This window comes from Clupea harengus, chromosome 24 (assembly GCF_900700415.2).
Source record: "Clupea harengus chromosome 24, Ch_v2.0.2, whole genome shotgun sequence".
Lineage (NCBI taxonomy): Eukaryota > Metazoa > Chordata > Actinopteri > Clupeiformes > Clupeidae > Clupea > Clupea harengus.
The window spans coordinates 19,971,462-19,996,390 of NC_045175.1; the positions used below are offsets into that span (position 1 = coordinate 19,971,462).

At 46.5% G+C, this 24,929-nt stretch overlaps 1 protein-coding gene across 1 annotated transcript; it reads left to right on the forward strand.

Moving 5' to 3' along the window:
* The first annotated feature begins 8,434 nt into the window (after window positions 1-8,434).
* Window positions 8,435-22,950, forward strand: LOC105893690 (axin-1-like). The gene is made up of 11 exons (XM_031562212.2): window positions 8,435-8,668; window positions 9,973-10,817; window positions 10,879-11,137; window positions 14,198-14,338; window positions 14,936-15,032; window positions 16,689-16,826; window positions 17,543-17,886; window positions 18,302-18,499; window positions 18,806-19,099; window positions 21,987-22,136; window positions 22,743-22,950. The coding sequence occupies exons 2-11, from the start codon at window positions 10,040-10,042 to the stop codon at window positions 22,867-22,869; spliced, it is 2,526 nt and encodes an 841-aa protein (XP_031418072.1). The 5' UTR covers window positions 8,435-8,668; window positions 9,973-10,039; the 3' UTR covers window positions 22,870-22,950.
* The last annotated feature ends 1,979 nt before the right edge of the window (window positions 22,951-24,929 follow it).

The following is a 24,929-nucleotide window of genomic DNA, read 5'->3' on the forward strand; positions in this document are numbered from 1 at the left end:
GGACGAGGAGCTGGATCACACGAGTTTCGGTAGGTGCACCGTCCTCAAAGCTGCGTTAGCATTCTCTCGCCGGGATTCGGAGAACCGGCGTCTGGCGTCTGTTCTCCACCCCCGCCACCCAGATTATTTTTTTCTTTTCTTTCATGATAGGCCTGAGCCTGGGTGAAGGCTATTCTCTTTTGATTTCAAAGGCGCCACATCAATTGCTTTGACTGCATAGCAAAAAGAGATGGAGATACTGTGTGTGTGTGTGTGTGTGTGTGTGTGTGTGTGTGTGTGTGAGAAAGAGAGAGAGAGAGAGAGAATGAGAGAGACAGACAGAGGGAGGGAGAGAGAGAGAGGAGGCTTAATGTCTCAAAGAAAATGACGAGTTTTTTTTTTTGTGTGCTCAGTTTCTGCCGATGGTGAACTTGCGCGTTGAACTTTTGATTCTCTGCCCACGGAGAACTGAGGCGTCCCATTAGCGGCCTCCTGTCTTCATTCTCTCCCTGCAGCTTTATTCTTCTCCCAGAGAGTATCGAGTGGGAATCTTTGGGTTACAGAATAAAGTGTGTGTGTGTGTGTGTGTGGGGGGGGGGGGGGGGGGGTCATAGAGAAAGAGCCTGAGCTAACAGCTTCAGAGAGAGAAAGAGAGCGCGAGAGCAGTTTTATAACAATAACAGCAAAACAATATTTGAATAACCAGCAGGAGGTAAACCTCTTAATCCACTGAGACTAATCCACTGAGTTTCTGGGAATATTAGCCGGGCAGATATTCAGGCGACTCAAAGGACGTCAGCAGGACCCCAGCGCACGTTTTGTGACAGTCTTTTATGTGGCCCGAGCAAAAAAAGGCAGCAGCTTTTTTTTTTCTCCTTCACTTTCAATCAAATAATTCTATTATGATAGCCCAATATCCCTGGGTTTCAGAAAGGGCTTTTTTCTCCCCTTTAGATCCCTCAATAGACAGATCATTGCTCTGAAGCAAAGAACAGCCATACAAACCTCTCGATTCCAGACATATTTATGCTGTTGATGTATATTTGCTCGGGTTTTGCAAATAGCTATAAATTAGCCGTGGTTAATAAAACAAAGCTCCCCCCTCCCATCCCCAAACATTAAACAGCTCTGAAAACAGGGCTTGCAAATGTACTGTTTCCCTCTACCTTTTTTTGCTTTCTAATATAGACAAACTAATTCCATGGTTTTCTGTCTTATCTTTGTGAAGGTTTTAATGAAGATTTCAGCCCCCCGTTCACTGCCAGGCATTTAAACAGGCCTTTTGTTGCCACGGGCGCCTCCATGGCAAAGCTAAGCCTGTTTCAGGCCAGGCCAACAGAAGAGAGCAAACGAGTGTTGGCAGGTGTGACAGACGACCGCACGGGTGACAAGAGCTACGCCTCTGTGTGTTTTTGGAGAGTAGCTCTACAGGAGCTGTTCGACGTGTGTGTGTGTGTGTGTGGGGGGGGGGGGGGCGGACATGTGACAGTGCCCACATAGTAGCTTACTTATAGCTCCTCATCAAAGCAGGGACGGGTTCATTCTAGAGTTCGGGCCGGTTGTGCAAACCTCCTTAAAATCTTCCCCTAACTATATATTTTAAAGCTCCACACCAGATCAGAGCTTTAAAAAAAAAAAATATTTTAACTTTTTTATATATATCCATTTTGCAGATACTTTTAACCAAAGTGACTTACAATAGAGATATATATCATCAGTAGCCTACTTGTGCTCCTTTGGAATAGCAGCCAGTCTGCGTCTTTAAACCCATTATACTGGTGTTGTTAGCGCCTTGCTAGCCCATTGCAGGAGCGACTACTTTATTGTAGTAACCTTTTGAGGCCGTTTGCATTAAAAAACCTTAGGTTTTTTCCTTAAGTATGACACCTTAAGTGTATACCTTAACCCTACGTTAACTTCTACTAGGTATTTAGTTAATGGCGCTGTTTTGGGTTACAAAGAGAGTATTTCTCAGGGTTTCATATTTGAAGGATTTCATGTTTACATTGAAGTGCCTTTACGCCTAAGTAAGCTATTTCTTCAAGACAATAACTTCTCTCAGGCAGCGGTTAATATTGAGATGAATCAGACCCTAGACCCCACAGCCATCTGTGTTAAAGAGTGAAGCCGACATCTTGGCAAGCTTAGGCTTGTCGGCCCAGCTGTGGCGGAGTTCACAGTCGGGAGACGACTTGATGGAATTGTGGTCTAGAAGGTTGTTGTAAAACAGACACTATCGCGTCTAGGCCTACAGTATTTTTTTATATATATTTTCAGTCCTTTTTTGAGCCCCGTCTTCAGGAAATGTTTGGACTGGTTTTGTTTCCTATTTTAATTGCTGCCAACCACTTTTTTAAATGTATTTTTTTTGGTGGCTTCTCCAGCCCTTTTTAGACAGGACAGTGAGGATCAGAAAGGAATGAAGTGGGAGAGGGAGTGATGGGGGGGGGTGGGAGGAAGTGACCTCAGGCCAGACTCGACCCTGGGTCCTACTGGGCACTACACATGCTTATAGTAGAGTACGCCACTAATGCTATGCTATGACTCCCCCATTCCCAACCACATTCAGTCCATATGTTGCCATGGTTGCCTCTAGATTAATATATGTCTATGCATTACACACTATACAGACATACATCTCATAAACATCCGACGGTGGGGAAGTACTCCATCTCGAAACACATCCAGTTCCCTCATCTGTTTTTTTTCTCTCCCACCATCTGCCATTCCCTCAGCACGGTTCATGTATCATATCTTTCAATCCATCTGCATCTAAATCTTTTGTCTTTTCTACAAAGTCTTCTCTCTTCCATACCTACCTACCAATCCTCCCCCGCCCCCCCCATCTATCTGACAATCTCATCTCTTTAAAATGCCATCTTCCGTATCGGGCAGCCTCACTATCTCTACATGCTTGTATTTCTCACTTGTCGATCGTAACACATATTCTATGTACCTTGGCTTATCTCCCAGTCTATCTGTCTATCTGTCTGTCTGTCTGTCTGTGTGTCTGTCTGTCTGTCTGTCTACTCTGCAGCAGAGTCTGAGTGTTTGGAGTGGTGTGTGGTGGCCTATCTGACGTACACAATGAGCCCTGGGCGTCTGGTGGGCTGATGTCACTATGTCACAGAGGATGCAGCAGATCGTGCAGCAGGCGGTCTGTGCCTTCCCTCCCCCAGTCTCTTGTCCCTCCCTTACCTCCTCACCTCAGTAGAAGAGGCGGGGGGTGCAAAGAGAGCAATCATGTGAGATTTTAACTCCATTTGTACAGCCAGTGTGTGTGTGTGTGCGTGTGTGCGTGTGTGCGTGTGTGTGCGTGTGAACATACCAGTATGCACATGTATTTTGGCATACTTTGACACACTTTGGCACACTGAGTGTTTTTGCTGGCTCTGTATGTGTGTGTGTGTGTGTGTGAGAGAGAGAGAGAGAGAGAGAGAGAGACAGACAGACAGAAAAAGAACGTATGTGAGAGTGTGTTTTCGTAGATACAGTATGTGTGTGAGAAGTGTGTGATTCATTTTGTTGTGTATGTGTGAGAGTGTATTTTTATGCAAATGTGTGTGTGTGTTTGTGTTTTCTGTGGATATGTGTGTGTGTTTGTGGATATGTTTGTGAGTGTGTATGTGTGTTTGTAGGTATGTTTGTGAGTGTGTGTGTGTGTGTGTGTGTGTGTGTGTGTGTATGTGTGTGTGTGTGTTTGTGGATAAGTGTGTGAGAATGTGTTTTTTTATGGATATGTGTGTTGCTCTGAGGCACCTCAACACTTCAGGACAGTGTGGGACGAACAGAGAGGTGGAGAAGGAGGCAGAGGAAGAGCGAAAGAATGGGTGAGTGAAGGAGAGGGAGAGAGAGAGAATGAACAAGAGAAGAAGAGAGAGAGAGAATGAACAAGAGAAGGAGAGAGAGAGAGAGAACAAGAGAAGGAGAGAGAGAATGAACAAGAGAAGGAGAGAGAGAGAGAATGAACAAGAGAAGGAGAGAGAGAGAACAAGAGAAGGAGAGAGAGAATGAACAAGAGAAGGAGAGAGAGAGAGAATGAACAAGAGAAGGAGAGAGAGAGAGAGAATGAACAAGAGAAGGAGAGAGAGAGAGAGTGAACAAGAGAGAGAGAATGAACAAGAGAAGGAGAGAGAGAGAGAATGAACAAGAGAAGGAGAGAGAGAGAGAATGAACAAGAGAAGGAGAGAGAGAGAATGAACAAGAGAAGGAGAGAGAGAGAGAATGAACAAGAGAAGGAGAGAGAGAATGAACAAGAGAAGGAGAGAGAGAGAGAACAAGAGAGAGAGAGAATGAACAAGAGAAGGAGAGAGAGAGAGAGAATGAACAAGAGAAGGAGAGAGAGAGAGAGAATGAACAAGAGAAGGAGAGAGAGAGAGTGAACAAGAGAGAGAGAGAGAGAATGAACAAGAGAAGGAAAGAGAGAGAGAGAATGAACAAGAGAAGGAGAGAGAGAGAATGAACAAGAGAAGGAGAGAGAGAGAATGAACAAGAGAAGGAGAGAGAGAGAGAGTGAACAAGAGAAGGAGAGAGAGAGAGAATGAACAAGAGAAGGAGAGAGAGAGAGAGAATGAACAAGAGAAGGAGAGAGAGAGAATGAACAAGAGAAGGAGAGAGAGAGAGAATGAACAAGAGAAAGAGAGAGAGAGAGAGAATGAACAAGAGAAGGAGAGAGAGAGAGAGAATGAACAAGAGGAGAGAGAGAGAATGAACAAGAGAGAGAGAGAGAGAATGAACAAGAGAAGGAGAGAGAGAGAGAGAATGAACAAGAGAGAGAGAGAATGAACAAGAGAAGGAGAGAGAGAGAATGAACAAGAGAAGGAGAGAGAGAGAGAATGAACAAGAGAAGGAGAGGGAGAGAGAGAATGAACAAGAGAAGGAGAGAGAGAGAGAGAGAATGAACAAGAGAAAGAGAGACAGAGCAAAATGAGCAAGAGAAAGAGAGAGAGAGAGAGTGAACAAGAGAGAGAGAGAATGAACAAGAGAAGGAGAGAGAGAGAGAATGAACAAGAGAAGGAGAGCGAGAGCAAGTGAAGGAGAGAGAGAGAGCGAGAGCAAGTGAAGGAGAGAGAGAGAGCGAGAGCAAGTGAAGGAGAGAGAGAGAGCGAGAGCAAGTGAAGGAGAGAGAGACAGAGAGCAAGTGAAGGAGAGTAAGAGGGAGTGTGAGGGAGCGCATGAGCAAAGGAAAGAGAGAGGAAGGGAAGGGGAGAAAGAGAGAGAGAGGGAAGGTCACACTCATTGTTTTACCGTTAGGACTCAGGCATGAGGATAGCGCTGGAATTTCAATTGCTTGTTAGTTTGTTTGTGTGTGGATGTGGATGTGGATGTGGAAGGAATTGGGTGTGTTGTTGTACACAAGTCAAAACACTTCTACACTCATCCGCGTGTAATAAAACATCAATTTTTTAGCATTATTCGACATTATTCAAAACTCGCTCCCATGGCCAGTCTTGTTATATATCATTTTCTCAAGAGTATAATTCAGTTTCAAGTGAAGGAGAGAGAGACAGAGAGCAAGTGATGGAGAGAGAGACAGAGAGCAAGTGAAGGAGAGTAAGAGGGAGTGTGAGGGAGCGCATGAGCAAAGGAAAGAGAGAGGAAGGGAAGGGGAGAAAGAGAGAGAGAGGGAAGGGAAAAAGTGTGGGAGAGAGAGGGAGAGGGTGAGAGAGAGAGAGGAGGGAGAGGGTGAGAGAGAGAGAGAGAGAGAGAGAGAGAGAGGGAGAGAGAGGCTTAGGCAGGCGGATCTCAGCCCTCCTGAAGGGTTGACCTTTAGCTCCTCGCAGGGTCTGGGGGCCACGCGCCCCCCTCCAGCCCTCTCCCTTCACCTCCACTCCCCAAGGAGCCGCTGAGACGCACCCCCTCCCCCACCACCTCCCAGCACCGCCAATAACAATCTCTCCATATTCTCTCCCGCTCACTCTCACTTTTCTCTCTCCCTCTCACAGTCCCCCTCTTGTTTAGCATCTCTCTCTCTCTCTCACTCTCTCCATCTTTCTCTATGCCCATTATCCCTTTCCCTCCCTCTACTTTCTGTCCTCCCATCTCTCTTTCTCTCGCTGCTACCCCCTCTTTCCTTCTCTCTCCTTCTCTCCTTCTTCCTCTGTCACTCTCTCTCTCTCTATCCTTCCTTCCCCTCTCTCTATCCATCTCTCTCTATCCTTCCTTCCCCTCTCTCTATCCATCTCTCTCTATCCTTCCTTCCCCTCTCTCTATCCATCTCTCTCTGTCCTTCCTCCCCCTCTCTTTATTCATCTCTCTCTCTCTCTCTATCCTTCCTCCCCCTGTCTCTTTCTCCTTCTCTCTCTCTCTCTCTCTATCCTTCCTCCCCCTGTCTCTTTCTCCATCTCCATCTTTCTCTCTCTCTCTCCATGCCGTACGGACAGCACTCCCTCACTAACCGCCATCATATTTCATTCATGAGGGTGAAGTTGGTGCATCTCCCTGCTGGTGTGGCAAAGGTCACACTCATTGTTTTACCGTTAGGACTCAGGCATGAGGATAGCGCTGGAATTTCAATTGCTTGTTAGTTTGTTCGTGTGTGGATGTGGATGTGGATGTGGATGTGGAAGGAATTGGGTGTGTTGTTGTACACAAGTCAAAACACTTCTACACTCATCCGCGTGTAATAAAACATCAATTTTTTAGCATTATTCAAAACTCGCTCCCATGGCCAGTCTTGTTATATATCATTTTCTCAAGAGTATAATTCAGTTTCTGTGGAAAATATCTGAATTGTTTTGTGTTTCTTCCACAGAAATGTATGCCTCATGAGGTAACTCATTATTGGATGGCAGTCTGTTCCTGACTGCAGCCCAACAGCTAATGTCACAGCGAAGCACCCCTCCACACCATCGGGGGTCGGAAGACAGACATAGCATAATGAAGTGGCGGTTGGGAAAAACGTCACTCTGCAACCGACTGCAGGTAAGAAATGTTTGCTTTAAATTCATGTTTACTATCTCTTTGTAAACAATTTCACATTATTCACTTCCATACTTGATTGAGGATATTTCATGGGAAACCTGTCAGAAATGACAAGTGGTGTGATCTTCGAATTTTGCATTCTTTGCCACATTAAAGGGAGGCAACTCAGAAGTAATCTACTGGAAGTCCTTAATAACGTTATTTTTATGTTGTCGGTATAGCAGCACCAATACAAACAGTCTGCGGTTATACCTTCTCTCCACCTTGACCTTTTCACCTATTCTGAAAGAGAGAGGTTGCAAATTATAGGGTATGTGGAGGTGCTAAATAGTGTTTTGGAATTGGTTATTTTCCAGGAATTGTCGAGACATATTTGGAATGTAGCTTACCACACCTTACGAAACAAGCACGAGCAGACTTTGGCGAGGGCTACGTCATGAATATGTATTGTAAAAGAAAAAAAAAAACCCACGTCGCCCTTGCCTGACCCCACGAGGATTAGGCTATCATCAGTTTTTCCTTCCAGTGCTCTGCCGTGTCATTTCGTCGTCTGCAATGGCACACCGTTTTTACCTAGCCTATCAGCTGGCATCATTTTCAAAAATACATTAATTTACTTGGAAAGATGGAATTTAACGCAGAGGACCCCCTGAAACTCTTAGGGCGACTTTTGAATAAGATTTACAAATAGAAGATTTGGCGTCAAATTTTACTTCTGTTATTTTGTCACATTATCTTTCACCGATGTCATTTCTTTTGGTAGAAAGAAATACGGTAGGGTCCTATATAATCGGTTCACGCGTTTAAAATATAGCCTGCGACAACGGAGTAGATTTTGGAGATGCAACTACAACGAAGGTGCACGTCGTAGTCTGCAGTTTTGTCGGAGATATCACTGTTATGACTGAAGGATTGTTCTCTGTCGCAGGTATAACTGTTTTAACTGTTTAATTATATATATTTTAATAGACTTCGGTAGCCTATATTGTAGCTGAATTTGCTTTCACTGCCTATTTTGGCTAGTTATACAAGAATTTATTTTATCTTCGTAGTCTCCTCAAGCTCGTTCTTTTAAGTAGGTTATATTTAATGTAGCCTTGTTGAGTTGGTTGAATGAATCACTGAATTGCATTTGGTAGAAAACCTTCGTAAAGTGACATGGGGATCATAGGACCTCATTAACGTTATCTGATCACGATTAGCATGCTCGCATCGGCCTCGAGCACATGCCCAAGCCAAGATAAAAAAGGAACATAATATAGGCCTATGTTCTAAACAAACGTCTTAGAAACTAATTCTGTTTAGTCTTTTTTTTTGTAAAATTTCACATAAACTCTTAAGGTGTAGATAATGCCCTGAAATGTTAACAGTTTGAACTTGGAGTCCTTTTTAGATCCAATTAATTGCCTGGTCAATGTACAGCGATTTCTTGATGCTTTTCCCCCCTCTACTAAATTCACCTGAACTTGTCACCATTCATGACATGCTTGCAGAGCTGAGATTTACAGTCTGCAGTGAGCTATAGTGAACAAAGAGGGCGCCACGGAGCCGTTTTTGTACCTCACACTCACACGCACAGCACGCATTTTTCGGCTAGACCAGTGAGTGTACAAGTGTTTGAAGACAACCATGGGGAGGTGGAGGCAGACGTCGGGTTTTCTTTGTTGTTTTGAACTAAAGTAAATGCAACTATGACGAGATTCTCAGCGAACGGTTTAAACCAATATCCCCAATGCACTCGGAAAAAGGAAGGGACCTTCTTCAGGTACGGTAGGAAACTTTTAGCAACAAGAGTGTTCGTTTGCGGCGTCTCGCTTGCATGCTAGCGAGCGACACTGTGCATTAATGTGGTCTTCGTTCCCTCTGTTTAACTCAAACCATCGACACGATGGGTATGTGTTTGTTTTTCTACATGGCCTACTCAGTCCGAAACTGTCGGCATGTTTTTTTCCGTTTTGTACACAACCTTCTTTGGCTCTTCTGGCTGCTCTGATAATCCAAAATCAATCATCGAAAGTTATGAAGCTAATGTTGGTTAGCTAGCTAACGTATAGTCCTCGTTTCGGCACAGGAAAGGCCCGTCTTGAGTTTGTTGTTGCTCCCCTCCCCCATTCGTCTTCGCAAGAGGCCAAGATGAATGAGCAAGGATCACTTCAAAGCATTTGGGGTGGGTAACACTGGGGGGAATCTGTAACACTTGGCCCACTTGCGTACGATTCAGCTACGCGGATTTGACTTACTAGCTAGTTCTTCACTGCCCAGAAATAATGGAAGAAGCTTTGGAATCGCAGTAGCGATATGGCAAAATGGATATGGGAATTGTTTCACAAATCAGCTATCAGATATTGGCGTGTTTTTATCGGTTTGCGAAGTTCCTCTGCTATTGAACCAGTGGCTAGCAAGGTAATGTTCAAAATAATGGTATTAGCCACAGACATGTTTGTGTCAGTAGCTAACGGTTGTTAGTCAACTTACTAAACATTTAGCTCACAATTTGAATTCCTTTCCAGCCAGTGCAGTGCTTGTGTAATTACCCAACGCTACTATGTTTACAACGCGAGCACAGTACCATTTACATTACAAACAACTGGCTATCGTTAGCTTGCTATTAGTAGCATGCTAACTAGATAATGTTGCCATTATCAGGTTAACCCATTCATCTTACGTGTGCGACCAGTATTTCGTCCAAGTGAACTTCGGCCTTTGTAAACGTAACCGATGTATTACCCCCTTCCTTTTAATACTTTTCCTTTCGGACGGAAAACGCATAAGTCTCATTAAGACTCGCCTTACTTTTACGTTGTGGACATGGACCCACACATCTTCTTGTGCTTCTTACGGGACAAGTCCAGCAGTATTTCTATATTTGTTTCGTACCAGTTCATTTGTATAGGTAATGGTTACTAAGAGGGCATGATTGTTAATTATAATGTAATTAGATGGGTGTTTATATTTGTTGTAAACATTTTTTTACATTATGTGTCACAAACTAAAAACCTCATCAACAAAACATAAAGACAGAACATAAAATAATACTGGGTCTCCTCACCTCCCATCTCTTCCTCTCAGGATGAGTTGCCAAGCTGCCAGATTCTGATCCTCGCATCACTACACAGGTGTCGGGCTTCAAGGGAGAATGAGCGTCAGAATCCGCAGTCGCCATGCCGATATGGGAGGCCACTTCAATGAGGACGCCCCGCGTCCGCCCGTCCCAGGCATGGAAGGGGACACACTGGCGTCACCGCTGGCCAATCACGGCCGGCCGCTGTGCCACCACAGTTTCTACCCGACTAAAGGAGGAGGAGGAGGAGGCGTTGGCGGCGGCGGTGGGGACGCTTTCCGGGCTCTCACTGACTGCTCGGTGTCCGTGGCGACGCCGCGTCGCTCAGACCTGGACTTGGGCTACGAGCCCGAAGGCAGCGCGTCGCCGACGCCTCCGTACGTCCGCTGGGCCGAGTCGCTCCACTCGCTGCTCGACGACGAGGACGGCATTCAGCTGTTCCGCGCCTTCCTGTGCCAGGAGTGCTGCGGCGACCTGCTGGACTTCTGGTTCGCCTGCAGCGGCTTCCGGAAACTTCCGGGCGCCAGTGGCGTATGCGGAGCGGCGGCGGCGGACGGCGTTCAGCCCGCCGGTACGGACAGCGTCGAAGGCGGCAAACGCCTGAAGCTCGCCAAGGCCATCTACCGGAAGTACATCGCCGACGGGAGCGGCGTGGCGGCGCGGCAGATCAAGCCGGCCACACGGACGTTCATCCGAGACTGCGTGTCGCGGGGGCAGCTGGACGCGGCACTGTTTGACCAGGCTCAGACTGAGGTGCAGGCGTGGATGGAGGAGAACACCTACCCGCTCTTCCTCAAGTCCGACGTCTACCTGAAGCACGCCCGCGAGCACGGGAGCTGGGGGACTGGCGGCGGTGGGGGGGGGCGGCAGCAGGGGGGAAGGGGGTGAGAGTAGCCCCTGCGGTGGCGGGGCAGAGGACCGTAGCCAGGCGGCAGCCAATGGGAAGGGGTTTCCCGGGGCGGTCGACGCGGTGACGACAGCGACTGCAGCGCCGACCCCTCTGTTGCCGGGATACCTGCCCACACTGATGGAGGACAAGGAGTGGGAGAGGACGGAGAGGGAGGAGTCTGAGGACGACTCCGCCCCCGTGAGCAGATTGACGCGGGAGCTGCTGATGGAGACCGCCCCCCATCGGTCGTCGGGCAGGAAGCCACAGGCCGGGAGAGAGTGCAGGTATGTCATCCCCCCCACCTACACACACACACACACACACACACACACACACACACACACACACACACACACACGGTTGTGTATATCCAGCATTGAAATTCCTTGCTGATTTCCCCACATCAGCTGTCCATATGCACAGCCTATACACACACAAACACACAAACACACACACACACACACAACACACACACACACACACAGAGTCTACTCCAGTCGCTGGTGAGCAGTGTAATGTGAAGGGCATTGTTTCTCAGCGGCGACTGGTTCTTCTAGTGTTTTCTCTCTATGCAAAAACAGACCCGCACACACAGAAAATATCTATCAATCAAATGCTGTCTATTGCATCCTCTACCCCATGTGTAAGAGCATACAGATCCACACACACACACACACACACACACACACACACACACACACACACACGGTTGTGTATATCCAGCATTGAAATTCCTTGCTGATTTCCCCACATCAGCTGTCCATATGCACAGCCTATACACACACACACACACACACACACATTTCCTCTCAGCACTACCAGTGTGCTTAAGATGTTTTGAGTGAAATGTATTCCTCATATTTAAAAGCAGAATACTGGTTTGTGTGCTTCCTAGCTTTAAGTGCTGTGGTTTACAGTGGTTGGTCTTTTTTTGCTGTCAGTATGGAGAGCGTAGAGTTCATATCTGAACATTTTTTGGGTATTGCTCAATCGTCAAGCCAAGAACATTTGTTCTGGGGTGTCAAAATATCTTCCAGATGTCTAGATGTGGTTTGGTGTGTGTGTGTGTGTGTGTGTGTGTGTGTGTGTGTGTGTGTGTGTGTGCATGCATGCTAGCCTGTGTATGGTATGTGTGTGTGTGTGTGTGTGTGTGTGTGTGAGTGAATTGTTACCAGATCTGGCTTTCTCAGCATTATAAAGCACACAGCTCATCTGCTTCCGAGGAAGAAAGTGATGTGACCCAGACCCAACTTGCAGGCTGGGGAATTATATGCAGTGGTCATTTCAAGGTGTGGTTATACAGTTGAGATTTAAAGGTGCAGTCAGTGCCTATACAGTGGTCATTTCAGGGTATAGTCAGTAGCTATACAGTTGTGATTTTAAAGGTGGTCAGTGCCTATACAGTGGTCATTTCAGGGTATAGTCAGTAGCTATACAGTTGAGATTTTAAAGGTGGTCAGTGTTTTTTGTTGAGAAAAAGCTGAAGTGCTCTTAAACCCTGGTTAATGTCGTCTCTGAAAGATCATTGCTGACGATTGTTTCTGTGTCCCATTGTGCGTTAAGAGACCTTGAGGTGCTCTTCATCCATTTCCAAAAAGCTGCTAACTGCAGTTCAACAAACACGTTGTGAAGCATGGTAGTTCACGGAGTTAGTCTCTTCAAGGATAGAAGGGTTTGCTCACACATAGTAGCCTGGGCTTTTTGCTTGGAGTCCCCCCCCCCTCAAACTCAGGGAAGAGTTTGTTGGGGTTGTGAGGTTGCTGTGTGAGGTAGGTTTAGAGTTCTGTGTTTGAGCTGTTTGTGTGAGGTAGGTTTAGAGTTCTGTGTTTGAGCTGTTTGTGTGAGGTAGGTTTGGGTCCCCTATAAATGTTCTCGTATCGACTAGTCTGACGACGCTGCAGGCAATGGCTTACTGAGCTGCTTAAGTGGCCTGTTTAGCAACACGTGATGGTGTCATCGCATCAAATGCATGTTTGTTATTAGTTGAACAATAGGTCAGAGTTTACTCCGGTACTCTTGGCCCGTCCTGTTTTCTGGTTGAGCAGAATCTTTTTACACTGCCTATAGCGTGCTTATTGATTTGGTCGCTTGAATAAACAGAGGAAATCTTTGTGAAGTATTTGTATACAGTTGCGGAAGTTACAGGGTTTTGGGAGTTCAGTATGACTGGTTGCCTTGTTAAGTGCCTATTCCGTGTCTGGCAGTGACTGTGTTTGTTTGTAAGACAGATAATAACCTTTTTGTAACTCTTTAAAAAAAAAAAAAAAAAACTTGTCTTACTCAACAATTCTCAATTCTTGGGAACAGTCAGAGGGATAACGGTACACCCAAGATTCTCTGGTTGAAAGAAGAGAAAGAGACAAATGATTAGCCAGTCACACTCACTTAAAAACGCTTAGACTAACGTTAATTTGGCAGATGCTGCACTAATGTGTGTTATAGGCCTCTGGGAAATGTTTTGTGGTGTGAGATTGGCCTTGGCTGTGTTTGCGGTTGGCTTGAGGTTGGGTGGGAGGCTGCTGTGAAGTTGGTTTTGGTTTGTTTGGTGTTGTCTTAGGTTGGTGCGAGGTAGATTTGAGGCCGCTTTGAAGTTACACTTAGGTTTTGTCTTACAGGTTGCTGTGATACCTACTGGATTTGGGGTGTGTGTGTGTGTGTGTGTGTGTGTGAGCTGGGTTTCGAGGTATGGCTTTTAATGTTGGTGTGAGGTGGATGTCTTGGGTAGGTTCAGAGTTCTGTGTTTGAGGTTGTACTTGTTGTGTGAGGTAAGTTTAGAGTTCTGTGTTTGAGGTTGTTGGCTTGTCTTGTGAGGTAGGTTTGGGTTCTGTGTTTGAGCTCGGTGTCTGTGTGTGTGTCTGTCCTGCCTGCTGTCTCCTGATGGATCAAATGCATTCCGGAACTCTGCTCAGCTGACTGCAGCAGCCATGGAATGTGAGGGGAGTCCAAGAGGCAGGAGATTATCAGGGGGCAACACACCTGAGACCGTCCGCGGGTGTGTTTCTTTGGAAGGGGTCGCCTTTTGACACACATAATGAGTTGGCATTCTGTGACGCACCGTGCCAGTAAATGGCAAATTAGAATAAAAGTCCCCGATGACCAGCAGCCCAGCTGCTTTTAAATGGCAGAGAAGGTGCAGCGTTGACCTCATGTCTTGGTTGAATGTTAACATAATGAAGGGGGGGGGGGGGGGACAGATGGTCAAAATTCATTTGCATGAAACTTATCCTTCTTGTTTCTAAAGTTTCACTGTGCATCTCATTTTCTTTATTGTGTGTGTGTGTGTGTGTGTGTGTGTGTGTGTATATCTGTGTGTGTGAACTTTGTGTTTGTGTTTCTCCCTGCAGACAAATCCCTTGGAGGGAGCCAGTGAACCCGTACTGGGTGAACACAGGCTACGCCCGGGCACCGGCCACCAGCGCCAACGATTCGGAGCAGCAGAGCATGTCCAGTGACGCAGATACCCTCTCCCTCCCCGACAGCAGCGTGTAAGCACACACACACACACACACACACACACACACACACACACACACACACACACACACACACACACACACACACACACGCGCACGCGCTACCTCACTGACCAACAGCAGTGTGTAAGACACAGAACCCAATCTTAGTCAGAGACACCATCTCACTCACAAACACACACCCGGAGACACTATCTCAGTGACCCATAGAAGTGTAATACGCAAGGACACACACACACCCACATGGACACACACACACCCACATGGACACACACACACCCACATGGACACACACACACCCACATGGACACACACACACCCACATGGACACACACACACCCACATGGACACACACACACCCACATGGACACAAACACACCCACATGGACACAAACACTTATACGCTCAGAGAGTCCTTCTCACTCGCCACCTACAGTGTAAAAGACAGACTGCATTGCACACATGATCCTGAACAGACATTCACTTTGTATCACAAACACAACAGGGCATCATATTTGTAGCTGTTGATGTGTAACAATCTTTTTGTCTCTCCATTTTCTCTCTCTCTCTCTCTCTCTCTCTCTCTCTCTCTCTCTCTCTCTCTCTCAGTGATGGCATCCCTCCATACCGCTACCGTAAGCACCATCGCAAAGAGATGCAGGAAAGTGCCAAAGTAAATGGCCGTGTGCCTCTACCTCATATTCCAGTGAGTACCTGTCTGTGATCATCTGTCTGTCTGTCTGTCTGTGTGTGTGTGTGTGTGTGTGTGTGTGTGTGAGTGTTCATCTATGTGTGTGTGTGTGTGTGTGTGTGTGTGTGTGTGTCTCTGTGCTGTTTATAGGTTTGTGTTGAGTGTCCTCTCTGTACGTGTATGTGGTGTTTCTCACTGTCTACCTGTTTTCACTGAACCCTAATTAGGTTGCACCTGGCATTATGTGTAGATGGATTTATTTTGCTTAAAGGCGCTTGTGTGTGTCAGATCTAGTCCTGTTAATTAAGCATCAGTCCAAACTCTTTGCTGGGTCTCTAGAGACGCCCCCCCCCCCAACACACACACACACACTCTTCATTGACTGAGTGAGCGACAGCAAGTCTTTTACTCTTGTGGCTAACACACTGTAGAAGAACAAGCCAATTAAGACCATGGATTAAGAACACATACACACACTTTCTTGGCAGACACACACACTTTCTCTTGAAAACGCACACAGATGCGCACAGAAACAGATGCAGAGACACACACACACACACACAAGTCCATCAGGACCTTTTTGGCTCAATGTAGTTAGCTGAGGTAAGCTTGGACAGACACACAAGCACCTCTGTGATGGACATCAGTATTAATCCACTCTGGACACACACACACACTTTTAGATACACACAGAAACACATATGCTCTCTCTTGATGGATGTGTTTATCCACTGTGCATAATTTCATATACACACATTCACACTCCTTTCAACCAGCCGAGCAGAGTTAATGCACACACACACACACACACACACACACACACACACACACACACACACACACACAAACACACACACAAACACAGACTTCTACTACACGAGCTTCATGAGCTTTTTGGCTCAAACTAACTAGCTAAGGGCAGCTTGTATTGATTGAGTCTGTTCCTGTTCGTTTGTGTGTGTGTGTGTGTGTGTGTGTGTGTGTGTGTGTGAGAGAGAGAGCGCACAGGAGAAGGGAATTAAAAGCAGAGATGAGAGAGAGCGTGAGGGAGCAGGACTGTTATATATTTTTTTTTGCTGAATCTCTGTTTCTTTTTCTCCACATCTTATTGTGAAACAGATCATTTGTTTTGGCTTCACCGCGCTGCTCGGTTGGCCAATTAAGCAGTCTTGTTCCCTGAGCACGCCGGTGCTGTTTACCGCTGCCGCCGCAGTGCCAGTGCTGTCTCATGGTGGATGGGCTTTTATTGTTAGCATCATTTGTATTTGGTTGCCCATCAGGATTAGCCGAATAATAAATCCAGCTACCACACAAGGCGGGTGAATACCACAGGGTTGGGGCCCGGTCCAAATCTTCCTTCTAGTTTTGCTTCTGATTCTAGAATGTCCAAAGTCCAAAACACAAGCATTCTGAAATCAGCAAGTATTGGGATTCCTACACGAAAACAGGAATGTAAATCTGAATATATGATTTCCTTTTGTAGTCATTTGGCCCCTGGACTATAAGGTATGACGGGGTTAATGAGTGTGACCTGCAACCTGCTCTCATCCTCTACCTGGAGTATGGATTTAATCAACTTTGCTGATGTGTCAAGCCTACATTGGCCTGTCTGTGTGTCAGTCATGTGTTTCCTCCCATTTGTGACCAATGGCGTGTCTCTCCCTCCCGCAGCGCACGCACCGGCTGCCGAAGGACATGCACGTGGAGCCGGAGAAGTTCGCCGCCGAGCTCATCAGCCGCCTGGAGATGGTGCAGAGAGAGCGGGAGGCCCAGGAGAGACTGGAGGAGAGACTGCGCCGAGTCCGCATGGTGGGTGTGTGTGTGTGTGTGTGTGTGTGTGTGTCTGTGTGTGTGTGTGTGTGTGTGTGTGTGTGTGTGTGTGTGTGTGTATATATGAGAGAGAGAGGGTGAGAGACTGCGAGAGCGAGAGACTCCGCAGAGTCCGCATGGTGGGTGTGTGAGGGTGTGTTTGAGAGAGTGAGAGACTGCGAGAGTGAGAGAGAGATCGATATAGGGGTGAGCAATCTGCCCAAAACAATCATATCACAATCTTTAACGCACAATCACTATCCACGATCTGAATTGCGACCTTTGAAATGTACTATCGAGAATATCCAGACTGGAACCAGCCTATGGACTTAATTACTTTATTTGCAACATTTAGAACACAGTATTACATTAGACACTGTTTTCAAAATGAGTTTATTTTAGATATTAACCAATGTTGTAATCAACAGTCAATTGCTAATTGAATTAGACATATTTTACCAGTACTCAGAACTCAAGTAGCAATTTAGTAGCGATATATATATATATATTTTTTTATATATATTTTTGCCAGTTTTTTGTCTTTCAAAACTGATCAAATACGTTCATAGAAATCCCAATATATGATGATGTCGCAGAATTGAAAGCGAGCCCCCGGTTACAAATTGTGGATCAAAGATATTAAATTCACAATCACGGTCCATTGAATATCTCTTTATTTCTCTCCCACCTCTTGCTCTTTCGTTACCTCTCTACAGGAGGAGGAAGGTGACGACGCAGACGTCTCCGTGGCCACCTCCGCCCCCTCCTACGTCGGCGTTGCCGAGGACGACGCCGAGCGCATCCTGGACGAGCACGTGCAGCGAGTCATGAAGACGCCCGGCTGTCACTCGCCGCGATCGCCGCCCCATCCGCACCCCTACCACGCGCCCAAACACCCCTACCACGTACACCCCCTGGCGCTCACACACGCCCACCCCCACGGGCATCCGCCTGAGCACGAGGCCAGCTGGAACGGAGACGCACATCACTACAGCAGCAGCCGGGGTCGTAGCTATGGCGACGGGGTCGGTGCAGGAGCGGCAGAGTTGATGGGCTACGGGTGAGTAGAGCAAGCGCGTCTGTCTGTCTGTCTGTCTGTCTGTCTGTCTGTCTGTCTGTCTGTCTGTCTGTCTATGCGTACGTATGTAGACAAATCTCCAGTGAAAATGCAGTGCACTCAGCTGTCTGCACAAGCAAGGGACAGGTTGTAATTAGGTTGCAGCATAATCTTCAATATGAAATATGAAATATGAAATGTGTGTGTGTGTGTGTGTGTGTGTGTGACGAGCGACGGCCCGCCCTTAAGAGGTCTGAGTCTAGCATGAGTCCCTAACATGTCTATAAAAATGAGGGCCTATCTGTTTGTTTGACTCATTCTCATTCTCTCTCTCTCTCTCCTCCCTCTCTCCCTCTCTCTCTCTCTCTCTCTCTCTCTCTCTCTCTCTCTCTCTCTCTCTCTCTCTCTCTCTCTGCAGGAGTAAGGGCAGCACCCTGTCCCGCCGCGGCCTCAAGCCGAAGGGGGAAGCGGGGAAGAGCGAGGAGGGGCGTGGCCCAGACGGTCGGGGGGTGGAGCCAGGGGTGCCCGTGCAGGAGCTGGACCACAAGCAGAAGATCATGATGTGGATGATGGAGGGGGAGAAGGAGAACGGACGGCACAAGAAGAGCTCTTACAGGTGGGACACACACACACACACACACACAAACAAACAAACGCTTACTCAGGACGTACAGAGAATCAACAGATGTTGTATGCACATGCATACACACACACACACACACGTATAAGTATACATACACACATGCATATACACACGAATGCAGCAAGACATACTGCTTGTCTATACCCCCCCCCCCACACACACACACACACACACACCAATTGTACAAACTTTAATTTAAACTGGCACAGCCTCGAATTCACGTTTTACAATATATTGATGACGCCAACTGTCCTCCCGCTTCCATCTCCTCTCCTCCAGTGGTTCCGGCAGCTTCAAGGCCCTGGACCTGTGTCGACCCGGCGCCCTCGACCGGAGCGGCGGCGTTAGTGGAGTCGTCGGCGTTGGCGGAGTCGGTGGGGTCTCTGTGCCCCACGGCTGGTCTGGTGGCGGGGTCGTGGGCGCCGTGAGAGGGGTTCAGCCCTCGCACCCCTTCATCCAGGACCCCACCATGCCCCCCAACCCCGCACCCAACCCCCTCACCCAGCTGGAGGAGGCGCGGAGGAGGCTGGAGGAGGAGAGGAGGAGGAACGCTGCCCTGCAGGCCAAACAGAGGTGAGACGGGAGAGAGAAATAAGTGTGTGTGTGTGTGTGTGTGGTGAGGCAGGAGAGAATGAAAGAACTGAGCGTGTGTGTGTGTACGGCATTAAGCCCCTACAGGCCAAACAGCAGAGTAGTGTGTGTGCGTGTGGCACCGGAGAGGTAATGTTGTGTGTGTGAGTGTGTTCCTGGGTCTGCTTGGGAAATACGTAGGTCTCTAGGCCTTTCTGTCAACTGGACTGTGTTTCGTTTTGACTCGATTCCTTGTTGCCGCGTGTTGTTCAGCTTTGTTTCGTTTGACTCGATTCCTTGTTGCCGCGTGTTGTTCAGCTTTGTTTCGTTTGACTCGATTCCTTGCTGCCGCGTGTTGTTCAGCTGTGTTTCGTTCGACTCGATTCCTGAACGTGTTGTTCAGCTTTGTTTCGTTCGACTCGATTCCTTGTTGCCGCGTGATGTTCAGCTGTGCTGTGCTGGTTTGTTGTGTCCTTGATCCCCAAAGAGGTTTATCTCCGGGCTCAGACCTTGTCAATATGAAAGGAGGAAAGAGCGTAGAGAGAGTGCGGAGGGGAGAAGTCTAGTCCATTAGTGACTGAACATCAGTGATCTGGAAAGGTCATTAGTGATGCTCGATGGCTTTATACACCCATGGCACTTCGTGTGTGTGTGTGTGTGTGTTTGGGGTAATCCTCCTCATCAGTGTATCGGGGTGCTAATGAGAAGGAAGGGAAAGAGGGGTGAGAAGAGAGAGATGGAGAGAGGGAAAGAGGGGTGAGAAGAGAGAGATGGAGAGAGGGAAAGAGTGGCGAGAAGAGGAAGAGAGGGAGGGGTTGAATGATAGAGAAAGTCAGCCATTGGAAAAGATAGATGGTGATAATGAAGGGCAGAGGGGAAAGAAAACAAAGGAGAAGGAGATCGATTGAGAGCGATTGAGCATTCATAAAGCAGTGTTGCTTTACTTCACTGAGGTGTTGTAAAAAGAGGTGGGTGAGAAGCGAGGAAGACTGGGCCAGAGGGATGTGGAGAGGATGAAGAGCTATCTGTCTCTTTAAACATCTCCAGCATCATCTGCAGACCACACTCACTGCCATGTCCCACCCACACCACTGAGAGAGACACACACACACACACACACACGCAGACACACGCAGACACACACACACACACACACACACCGACTGCTGGGTGTGCTGTGATCAGAAGCTAAGGCCTCCGACGGCTAGCCACTTGCTCGCTCGGTTGTTTGTTTATGGGTTGTTTGTTTCTGCCTTTTAATAATGTATGATAACTGGAGTGTGGAAGAAGGAGATCAAAGTGTCTGCGAGCGTGTGTGACAGCAGAGTGTGTGTGTGTGTGTGTGTGTGTGTGTGTGTGTGTGTGTGTGTGTGTGTGTGTGTGTGTGTGTGTTGAACAGAAACCATATGTGTAACAAAGTCATAAAAAACTCCATATGTTAAAGCGATGTGCTGTACTTGGGTTCGTGTGTGTAGGTGTATTTTGTCTAAGCAAGCATCCCGTACGTGTTTGTGGGTGTGTGGGAGGATCTGTAGTAAATACATAGGCGCTGTGAGCTGTTGATCGTGGACACACTCTGCGTGTGTGTCTGCGTGCGTGCATGTGTCTATATCTGTGTGTGTGGCATCGGTCTTGTCTTTTAACTGTGTGTGTGTGTGTGCGTGCGTGCGTCTATATCTGTGTGTGTGGCATCGGTCTTGTCTTTTAACTGTTTGTGTGTGTGTGTCTTTTTGTGTGTGTGCATCTTTTTTCTATGAACTGTTTGTGTGTGTGTGAACTGTAAAAGGAGTTCCTGTGGTTTCGAGGACGTTTCAGAGTGAGTGTGGGTGCGGTGTGGCTCAGTGCTTGAAGCTTTGCGTCCTCCACTTTGAGAGAGAGAAAGTGTCAAGGGTTCACAACTACACTTTTTAAATAGTTTTCAAAGTTCACATTCAAGGTTAAAACCATACCTCTGAATTTCTGTTCTGGCGATCTGTTGTTCTGTGTGTGTGTGTGTGTGTGTGTGTGTGTGTGTGTGTGTGTGTGTGTGTGTGTGTGTGTGTGTGTGTGTGTGTGTGTGTGTGTGTGTGTGTGTGTGTGTGTGTGTGTGTGTGTGTGTGTGTGCGCATTTAAGTTCACTTCAAGCCACCATTTTTTCAGTCTCTCTCATGTAGACTTTATCCACCAATCACATTAAGCTACTCAGTCATGAATAGCCCCATCAGTCAGAATAAGGGCTCTTGTCTTGAGGGTTTTTTATTTTATCATGTTTGTACCAGTTCAGTACAAAATGTGATGTTTTTTAAACGCATGACTGTGTTTTAGGCATAAATCCTGAAGACTGTGCATTGTCAATCTGTCCCTGTTAGAATCACAACACCTATGTACACATTTTTTTCTCCTACTGGTGTTGGACACATGTATAGTATATATATTTTTTTAATTTTGCCTGATTGCATCCTAGACCTAAAACATAATGACAACGACTCATTAAACTGTCTGTCTTTTCTCAACATACAGTACCAGTCAAAAGTTTGGACACACCTTTAATTTTTTGGAGAAGTTTTCGCTTTACTTTCATTATTTTCTACATTGTAGATTAATACTGAAGACATTTAAACTACGAAATAACACATATGGAATGATGTACTAAACAAAAAAAATGTTATCTACCATTTAGAAAATAATGAAAGTAAAGAAAAAACTACTCAAAAAATGAGATGTGACTGGTACTGTATATATTTGTATAATACTGTAAATATTTCTCTTCAAGTTTTTGCACAAACATCTGTCGTAGTGGTGAGGCACCAAACAAGGTTTTGCCTGATTGCATAAAACATAACGATCATAACTAACAAACTTGTTTTTAATCTGTTTGTTTGTTTGTTTGTTTGTTCGTTCGTTCCCTCAGGCACAAGTCTGCCAAGAGGCCCCTGTGTGAGAACGTGACGGTGGCGTACTACTTCTGCGGCGAGCCCATCCCGTACCGGACGTCCGTCAAGGGCCGGGTGGTCACGCTGGGCCAGTTCAAGGAGCTACTGACCAAGAAAGGCTCTTACAGGTGCGGTTTCACCGTCCTTTCACGACCTTACCTGAGGTCGCCTCTTGAGGCCAGACATGTATTTGACACACGAGGGGGGGGGGGGGGGGGGGGTCATGGTGAAATGTGGCGTGGGAATGACAACAGTGTCAGTGGGAATCACAAATGTAATAAAGTAAAACCCCGCGAACATTTTGATGAAAGCATCATTGTTTACATGTCTGCTGCAGGCGGTTCTATGCACTCTTCACAAATCAACTAAATCTGTCATTGCCACAAGTTCGACCGACCTTTCGCATACAATTGTACGTCTGGAGATATCTGTGGGGGAAAGTGGAGTAAAAATATATATATATATATATATATATATATATATATATATAGGGGGGGGGGAGGGGGGGGGTGGTTGTAGAGTTACTGGGATCTGAAATTTTCAAATTACCTCAAAAGATTTGCAGAGCTGGATTTAAAGAGAAACGCCTGCATGCCTAGTCGCACGGTATCAACGTATTGTCTCGAGACTGTGAACTGTTATAAAGTAGTGCATCTCGCATGAAGTAAATCTCTTTCTTTAAGCTCTTTAATCTTGAAGTTCTGACTTTGATTCCGGTTCTTGTTCTGCGCTAGGTTCTACTTCAAGAAGGTGAGCGACGAGTTCGACTGCGGGGTGGTGTTCGAGGAGGTGCGCGAGGACGACGCCATCCTGCCCATCTTCGAGGAGCGCATCATCGGCAAGGTGGAGAAGATCGACTGAGTGGAAGAGGACAGACAGACAGACAGACAGACAGACAGACAGACAGACAGACAGACAGACAGACAGACAGACAGACAGACAGACAGACAGACAGACAGACAGACAGACAGACAGACAGACAGACAGACAGACAGACAGACAGACAGACAGACAGACAGACAGACAGACAGACAGACAGACAGACAGACTGTGTGACTGACTGTGTGACTGACTGTGTGACTGACTGTGTGACTGACTGTGTGACTGACTGTGTGACTGACTGTGTGACTGACTGTGTGACTGTCAGAAGCCTTACCCAGAGAGACACAGACTGATGATAAATTTGAATGTTGGGGGAGGGGTGGACATGATGACCAGTGTATGCATGACTATAGAGGCATTCTTTGGTCAAAACAGAGACTTCATTTGCCTCATCCAGCAGTCTTCCACCTCCTGCAGTCACCCAGTGTCTCCCACCCAGTCATGTACTCAGCTGCTACTCTCACTATATACAGTGGTGCTCCTTCCCTCTTATTCCCCCCCCTCCCTGGAAACATGGAATGTGGTGGAAATGGTTCCGCTTCTATATATAATCTTTTTGTACTGTAACCTCAGTTAAAAAAAAAAAAAAGCTTATTCGCAGTGAAATAACACACACACACACACATAAACACATCACTTCTACACACCAAACAAAGGTCTGCTCTAAAGCCCATGTTTACTGAAGCTCATATTTTTGATACAATGGTAGAAGGATACAGGTATGTATCCCCCTGAAAGGTAACATTTTAAATTTTAGTTTTCGTTTTATTTTTTGACTTGTTCAGGCACCACCGTGTATAGGCTCTGCAAAATACATCAAGGCTGAAAGTGATGGGCCTAAACAGTGTGTGTGTGTGTGTGTGTGTGTGCGTCTGTGTGCGTCTGTGTGCGTCTGTGTGCGTGTGTGTGCGTGTGTGTGTGTGTGTGTGTGTGTGTGTGTGTGTGTGTGTAATATCATATTGTTCCTCTCTTTGTTACGCCTTGTGGTCATCTTTGGCTTCCTGTTTTGGCCAAATTGTCCATTTAGATAAACATAATCAGATCAAGGTCATTGACAACAAATGGCTTTTCATTTAGAAACGTTTTTTTATTTTTCATTTTTTCGAAAGGATGATGTGCATTGTTCATCGCCTTGACGATTTAAATGCTTGTCTGTCTGACGGAACATAGAGGTTCTAAGCGGGGCCTTTGTTCCCCAGGACACACTGATCCAGTCGGTTCTTTGTCAGGCTCCATTCTTTTGTTTTTGAATCACCTCCAGGAGTTAAAGATACAAGACCTCTTTTTGTGTGTGTGTGTGTGTGTGTGTGCGTGCGTGTGTGTGTGTGTGTGTGTGTGTCAAAAGGGAAACAGTGTGTTGACTCTGAGGCCATAAGCTGTAGAGGCGGATGGCCAGATGAGGTTGGATTAGCCAGACTGTGTTTGCTGCAGAGATTCCATTCACCCGTTAAGTCTGTTCGATAAAGTTTGCATTCGGCAATACCACCATTTTTGTTTTTTGTTTCATAACCAAAGATCACCAGATGTTTCCGAATGTACGTGTTGTTGTTTGTTTGTTTTCAGTCTCTGTTCTTGTCCATCGCAGTACTGCATGGACATCCAAATGTACTTTTTAAATGAGTTGAGGCGAACGCCGTAGAGGGCTCAAGGGGTCAAGAAAGCCAGCATGCTGTGGATTGTGCAGGAGAGGAGTTGCGCAGAATTGTCTCTAGAATTATGGTGGTGCGAATAATTTATTTTAAAACAGACCCAGGATGTATCTCGATGCCCCACTACAACCACTTGGCCAGTGCTAGGATAAAGTTATTACTCTTCAGTAATAAAGTGATCGCATTACTGGAATAAAGTTCAGAAGTACCACCTCTATATAATCGAGTTGATATTGTGTGTAGCCCCAAGCATGAGGAGCCCCCGCCTGTGTTCTATATGGTCCTTTTAAACATAAATTGATTTAAAGAGGTTTTATCAGATAGCTGTGTAAGAGTGCCTTTAAATAAAAAGAAAACGTGCAAACATCAACCGATAGACTAGGCTACGTT

Coding starts and splice junctions, on each gene's coding strand:
- LOC105893690 (XM_031562212.2), top strand. CDS start 10,040: ATGAGCGTCAGAATCCGCAGTCGCCATGCCGATATGGGAGGCCACTTC. Junction 19,100..21,986: donor GCCCTGCAGGCCAAACAGAG/GTGAGACGGGAG, acceptor TCGTTCCCTCAG/GCACAAGTCTGCCAAGAGGC. Junction 22,137..22,742: donor ACCAAGAAAGGCTCTTACAG/GTGCGGTTTCAC, acceptor GTTCTGCGCTAG/GTTCTACTTCAAGAAGGTGA.